Below are 6,828 nucleotides of genomic sequence, written 5' to 3'. Positions count from 1 at the left end.
ATCGAAGGACCTGAAGGAAAACTGAAGGGCCCCAAGTTCAAGAAGCCCGAACTGCAGTTCAACGTCCCCAAAATCTCGATGCCCGACATCGACCTGAACCTGAAGGGCCCCAAAGTGAAGGGGGACGTCGATGCTTCCCTTCCCAAAATCGAGGGTGAGCTGAAAGGCCCCAAGTTGGACATCAAAGGGCCGGAGCTCGAGGTCGAGGTGCCGAAGGTTGATCTGGAAGGAAAAGCTAAAAAATCCAGATTCAAACTCCCCAAATTTGGTTTCTCCGGCCCCAAAGTTCAAAGCCCTGAGGTGGATGTGAAGCTGAAGAAACCCGAGGTGGAAGTGTCTGGTCCCAAAGTCGAGGTTCAGGCTCCGGATTTGGACGTCCAGGCGAAATCCAAAGGCTCCAAGTTCAAAATGCCTTTCCTGAATATTTCCTCCCCCAAAGTGTCGATGCCGGACGTGGAACTGAACCTGAAAGGGCACAAAATGAAAGGGGAGTTGGACCTGTCCGGCCCCAAACTGGAAGGGGAGCTGAAGGGCCCCGAGCTGGACATCAAAGGCCCCAAGGTGGACGTCGAGGCCCCTGATGTGGACGTTCACGGGCCAGAGGGAAAAATCAAAATGCCCAAGTTCAAAATGCCCAAATTTGGGCTCAAGGGGGAGGGGCCAGAGGTGGACGTGAACCTGCCGGCGGGAGAGCTGGATGTGTCCGGTCCCAAGGTGGACATTGAAGGTCCGGAGGTGGATGTTGAGCTGCCAGAGGGGAAGATCAAAGGCCCCAAGTTCAAGATGCCCGAGATGAACATCAAGGCCCCCAAAATCTCGATGCCCGACATTGACCTGAACTTGAAGGGCCCCAAAGTGAAGGGGGACGTGGACGTGTCCCTCCCCCAGGTGGATCTAAAAGGACCCAAAGTGGACGTGGAAGTTCCCGACCTTGACGTCGAAGGGCCCAAAGGAAAAATTAAAGGCCCCAAATTTAAAATGCCCGAGATGAACATCAAAGCCCCCAACTTGTCCATGCCAGACCTGGACTTGAGCCTGAAAGGTCCCAAGCTGAAAGGGGGGGTGGACGTCGACCTGTCGGCGCCAAAACTTGAAGGTGACGTGAACGTGCCGGATATTGACATCAAAGGCCCCAAAGTGGACATTGAGGGGCCAGAGGTGGACATTGAAGGGCCTGAGGGGAAGATCAAGGGCCCCAAGTTCAAGATGCCCGAGATGCACATCAAAGCCCCCAAAATCTCGATGCCTGACGTCGACTTCAACCTGAAGGGCCCCAAGATCAAGGGTGATGTTGATGTGTCACTCCCTAAGCTGGAGGGTGACCTGAAGGGCCCTGAACTGGACATCAAGGGCCCCAAGGTGGATATTGATGCCCCTGACGTGGACATTCACGGCCCAGAGGGGAAGTTCAAGATGCCCAAGTTCAAGATGCCCAAGTTTGGGATGCCCGGGGTCAAGGCTGAAGGCCCCGAGGTGGACGTGACCCTGCCAACAGGAAACCTGGATGTGTCCGGTCCCAAGGTGGACATTGAAGGTCCAGAGGTGGACGTTGAGCTGCCTGAGGGGAAGGTGAAGGGCCCCAAGTTCAAGATGCCCGAGATGCATTTTAAGACCCCCAAGATCTCGATGCCCGACATCGACCTGAACCTGAAGGGCCCCAAAGTGAAGGGGGATGTGGATGTTTCCCTTCCTAAACTGGAAGGTGACCTGAAGGCCCCAGACATCGACCTCAAGGGCCCCAAAGTTGACGTTGACCTTCCTGATGTTGAGCTGGAAGGACCTGAAGGAAAACTGAAGGGCCCCAAGTTCAAGATGCCCGAGATGCATTTTAAGACCCCCAAGATCTCGATGCCGGACTTTGATCTGAACCTGAAGGGCCCCAAAGTCAAGGGGGACGTCGATGTGTCCCTGCCCAAGGTGGAAGGTGACCTGAAGGCGCCGAATGTGGATGTTAAAGGTCCTGAGTTGGATGTTTCTGTCCCAGATGTTCAAATTGAGGGCCCAGAAGGGAAGATCAAGGGCCCCAAGTTCAAGATGCCCGAGATGAACATCAAGGCCCCTAAAATCTCAATGCCGGACTTTGATCTGAACCTGAAGGGCCCCAAAGTGAAGGGAGATGTGGATGTTTCCCTTCCCAAACTGGAAGGTGACCTGAAGGCCCCAGACATCAACATCAAGGGCCCCAAAGTCGATGTCGACCTTCCTGATGTTGAGCTGGAAGGACCTGAGGGGAAGATCAAAGGCCCCAAGTTTAAGATGCCTGAGATGCACATCAAGGCCCCCAAAATCTCGATGCCCGACATTGACCTGAACCTGAAAGGCCCCAAATTGAAGGGAGATGTGGATGTGTCTCTTCCCAAACTGGAAGGTGATTTGAAAGGTCCTGATATTGATATTAAAGGCCCGAAAGTTGATGTTAATCTTCCTGATGTTGAACTGGAAGGGCCTGAGGGCAAGATCAAGGGCCCCAAGTTCAAGATGCCCGAGATGAACATCAAGGCACCCAAGTTCTCCATGCCTGACGTCGACTTCAACCTGAAGGGCCCCAAGATCAAGGGTGACGTGGACGTGTCTGTCCCTAAACTGGAAGGTGACCTGAAAGGCCCCGAATTGGACATCAAGGGCCCCAAGGTGGACATTGAGGCCCCTGATGTGGACATTCACGGCCCAGAGGGGAAGTTCAAGATGCCCAAGTTCAAGATGCCCAAATTTGGGTTTTCTGGCCCCAAAGTTGAAGGCCCCGAGGTGGATGTGAACCTGCCGACAGGAAACCTGGATGTGTCCGGTCCCAAGGTGGACATTGAAGGTCCAGAGGTGGACGTTGAGCTGCCCGAGGGGAAGGTGAAGGGCCCCAAGTTCAAGATGCCCGAGATGCACATCAAGGCCCCCAAAATCTCGATGCCTGACCTGGATCTGAACCTGAAGGGCCCCAAAGTGAAGGGGGACGTGGACGTGTCACTGCCAGGAGTCGAAGGAGAACTGAAGGGTCCCGAGGTCAGTGTCGCCGCCCCCGATGTCCACATCGACAGCCCCGAGGGCAAATTCAAACTCCCCAAATTCAAGATGCCCAAGTTTTCCATGCCTGGATTTAAAGGGGAGGGGCCAGAGGTGGACGTGACCCTCCCGAAGGGCGACATCAACATTTCGGGCCCCGAGGTGGACGTGGAGGCTCCTGATCTGAGCGTGGGAGGGAAAATCAAAGGTCCCAAATTCTCCATGCCCGAGATGCACATCAAGGCCCCCAAAATCTCCATGCCCGACGTCGACTTCAACATCAAAGGGCCCCACATGAAAGGAGACATCGACGTGTCGGCCCCCAGGTTGGAGGGGGACCTCCAAGCCCCCCAGATCGACGTGAAAGGCCCCAAAATCGACGTTGAGGCTCCCGATGTGACCCTGGAAGGGCCCGAAGGGAAACTCAAAGGCCCCAAGTTCAAGATGCCCGAGATGAACATCAAGGCCCCCAAGTTCTCCATGCCCGACATCGACCTCAACCTGAAGGGCCCCAAGGTTAAGGGTGACATGGGCGTGGCAGCGCCAGCGCTGGAGGGGAACCTGCAGTGCCCAGACCTCGACATCAAAGGCCCCAAACTGGACATTCAGGCCCCAGAGGTGACTGTGGAAGGGCCCAGGATCAAGATGCCCGAAATGCACGTCAAGACCCCCCAGATCTCCATGCCTGACATCGATTTGAACTTGAAGGGCTTGAAGGGCAAAGTTGACGCCGAATTCCACGACCCAAAGCTCGAGGGGGGTCTGAAGGGCCCCGAGGTCGATATCAAGGGGCCCAAAGTTGACATCGAGGGCCCGGCGGTCGACGTCGACGGTCTGGATGGAAAAGTGAAGCTGCCCAAAATGAAAATGCCCAAATTTGGCTTCAAAGGGGAAGGTCCCGACGTGGACGTGAACCTACCAAAGGCCGAGGTGGAGCTTTCGGGCCCCAAGGTGGACCTCGACGTCCCAGAGGTGAGCCTGGAGGGGCCAGAGGGCAAAGTGAAAGGTCCTAAGCTGAAAATGCCCGAAATGCACGTGAACGTCCCCAAAATCTCCATGCCCGAGATAGACTTGAGCTTGAAAGGCCACAAAACCAAAGGAGGCTTTGACCTTTCGGCCCCGAAGGTGGAAGGTCACCTGAAAGGGCCCGAGGTTGACCTGAAAGGCCCAGAATTTGGGGTCAAAGGCCCTGAAGTCGATGTCGAATGTCCGGACCTGAGCGTCGAGGGCCCCGAGGCCAACGTCAAACTTCCCAAGTTTAAGAAGTCCAAGTTTGGGTTCGGGATGAAAAGCCCGAAGGCCGAAGTGGATTTACCCGAGGCGGAGCTGAGCCTGGAGTCACCCGACGTCAACCTGTCCGGAAAGGGCAAGAAGAGCAAATTCAAGATGCCCAAAATCCACATGAGCGGCCCCAAAGTGAAAGGGAAGAAGGGGGCGTTCGACGTGAACGCGGCCGGGGCGGAGCTGGACGCGGATCTCAACGTCGCCGGCCCCGACGTGACCGTCAAAGGCGACGCCGCCGTGAAGTCCCCCAAGGGGAAGAAACCCATGTTCGGCAAAATCTCCTTCCCGGATGTCGAGTTCGACCTGAAATCGCACCGGTTCAGAGGGGAGGCGTCCGCGGGGGTCCCGAAAATTGAGGGGGAGCTCAAAGCACCGGATCTGGAAGTTTCCGTGCCCGCGGTCAAAGGGGACGTCAAGGGGCCGAGTCTCAGCGTGGACCTTGAAGCTCCCGATGTGAACCTGAAGTCCCCGAAGCTCAAACTCCCTGGGGGGCAGGTGGGTGTGGGGGACGGGAAAGTCGGGGGGGACCTGAAGGGCCCCGGGGTCGAGGTGGCCGTTCCCTCGCTGCCGGATTTCAGCCTGAAAGGACCAAAGGTAAAAGGCGAAGTTGGCGTTTCTGGAGCAGAACTAGAAGGTCCCGAGGGAAAACTGGGATGGCCCAAAGGGGGGAAAGCGGGTCTGGGGCTGGAAATGCCGGATGTGAACTTGGATGTGTCGGTGCCGGGCGTGGGGGGGAACGGGAGCCTCCCGTCAGCCGACGTGAAGCTCAGAGGGCCCCAAATCTCCGGCCCTGAGTTTGAGGGAAACCTGAAAGGACCAAAATTAAAGGGAGAGTTGGATGTCTCGGGCTCCGTGGAAGGGCCGAACGTCACCCTGGGCACACCCAGCGTTGACCTCGGAGGTTTGGGGGGGAAGATGAAGCTGCCCAAGGTGCCGGATCTGAGCACCAAGGGGGGCGTTTCCTGCTCCGTCCCAAAAGTGGAGGTGGGCTCCCAGTCCCCCGGGGCCAACCTCGCCGTCTCCGCCCCGGATTTGGACGTCAACCTGAAAGGACCAAAGTTGAAAGGAGATTTCGGCGTCAAATCCCCCAAAACATCCGCGGACGCCGACGCCGACTTCGAAATCCTCGGGGGCACCATCAAACTCCCGTCCCTGAAACTCCCCCAGTTCGGCATCTCCGGCCCCGGCGTGGAGGGAGGGGACGCGGGGGTCGCTCTGGAAGGTCCCCAGGTGAAGGGGGGGCTGAAGGGCTCCGCCCTGGGGCTGGAAGGGGCCGACGTGGAGTTGAAAGGGCCGAAATTCCAGGTGTCGTCTCCCGGGGTCTCCGTGCCGGACGTTGACCTGAGGCTGAAAGGACCAAACGTGGATGTGTCCGGTGACATCAAAGGCGCAAAGGTCGGCGTGGAGGCCCCTCGCATGGAGCTGACGAAGGCGGGGACGGGCGTCCACCTCGATGCTCCCGCCCTGGAAGTTTCCGGCTCGGGGTTGAACGTCAACATGAAAGGGCCGAAGGTCAAGGGCGGGGCCGAGGTCGGGGGTGGAACCTTCCAGCTGTGCGGCCCCAAGGTGGGCGCGGCGGGTCCCGAGGGCGGCCAGGTCAAGGTGTCCTTCCCCAAACTGCGGATGCCCAAGTTCGTGTTCTCCGACCCCGAGGCCAAGGGCCGGGAGGTGGGAGTGGACGTCGAGTTCCCGGGGGCCGACGTGGCCGTGGCGGCCGAGCCGGAGCCCGATGACGCCGACGGGAGGCTCAAGAAACCCAAACTCAAGATGCCCAAGTTCAACTTCTCCAAGCAGAAAGGGCGGGGAGGCGGCGGCGCCCCCGGGTCCCCCGAAGCGTCGGGGTCCGTCTCGGGATCCAGGGGGGACCTGAAGAGCTCCAAGGCGAGTCTGGGCTCCGCCGAGGGCGACGCGGAGGCTGAGGCGCCGTCGGCCAAGGGCAAGTTCTCCCTGTTCCGCAGCAAGAAGCCGCGGGCGCGCTCGTCGTCCTTCAGCGACGACGCCTCGGCCGCGCGCGGCCCCGAGGCCGATCCCAAAGCGCCCAAGGTGAAATTCGGGACCTTCGGGGGCATCGGCTCCAAGAGCAAAGGTTGCTACGAGGTGACGGCGAGCGACGAGGAGCCGGGGCGGGCGCAGGTCGGGGTGGGGGCGACCCTGGGCCCCCCCAAATCCCGCCTGTCCTCGTCCTCCTCCTCCTCCGAGGGCGGCCCGCGCGGCCCCGGCGTGGAGCTGACGGTGGCCAAGCGCAAGGAGTGAGGGGGTTGTACATAGTCCCGGACGGGGGGGCCCCCGCGTGTACAGAGGGGGGGGTTGGGGGTCCCCCAAATTCGGGGAGGGGCGAGAGGGGGGGTCCCTCTGTTCGTGTAGGACCCACCCGGAGTTTCCCTTCCCTTCCCTGCCATCCCTTTTTTGATATTTTTATTGGGTTTTTCCCCCCCCCACCCCCATTTCCCCCCAATATTTTCAGTGTTTGGGGTCGTGGAAATGAATTTTTTTTGTTGTTGTTTTGGGGTTTTTTTGGTCCTTTTTTTTTTTTTTTTTTTTTTTTTTTTT

The 6,828-nt window shown here is 58.6% G+C and overlaps 1 protein-coding gene across 18 annotated transcripts in view; it reads left to right on the top strand.

Moving 5' to 3' along the window:
- Positions 1 to 6,763, top strand: part of AHNAK (AHNAK nucleoprotein) — a 13,775-nt gene extending 7,012 nt beyond the window's left edge. For 6 of the 18 annotated variants that reach the window (XM_017840000.1, XM_017839998.1, XM_017839999.1 and 3 more), the window contains 2 exons: positions 1,402 to 2,883; positions 3,238 to 6,763. In XM_017840000.1, coding sequence (XP_017695489.1) covers positions 1,402 to 2,883; positions 3,238 to 6,531 — 4,776 coding nt within the window. In that variant the 3' untranslated portion in view covers positions 6,532 to 6,763. Of the gene's footprint in view, positions 1 to 72; positions 2,884 to 3,237 lie in introns of all 18 variants that reach the window. The other 12 variants (XM_017839983.1, XM_017839984.1, XM_017840001.1 and 9 more) reach the window with 10 other exon arrangements.
- Positions 6,764 to 6,828: the final 65 nt, after the last annotated feature.

The sequence above is a fragment of the Lepidothrix coronata genome, unplaced genomic scaffold, assembly GCF_001604755.1.
Source record: "Lepidothrix coronata isolate B3197 unplaced genomic scaffold, Lepidothrix_coronata-1.0 Scaffold639, whole genome shotgun sequence".
In the NCBI taxonomy this organism is placed as follows: Eukaryota; Metazoa; Chordata; class Aves; order Passeriformes; family Pipridae; genus Lepidothrix; species Lepidothrix coronata.
The sequence above is the reverse complement of the archived record's forward strand: the minus strand, read 5'-3'. Positions and strand labels throughout refer to the sequence as shown.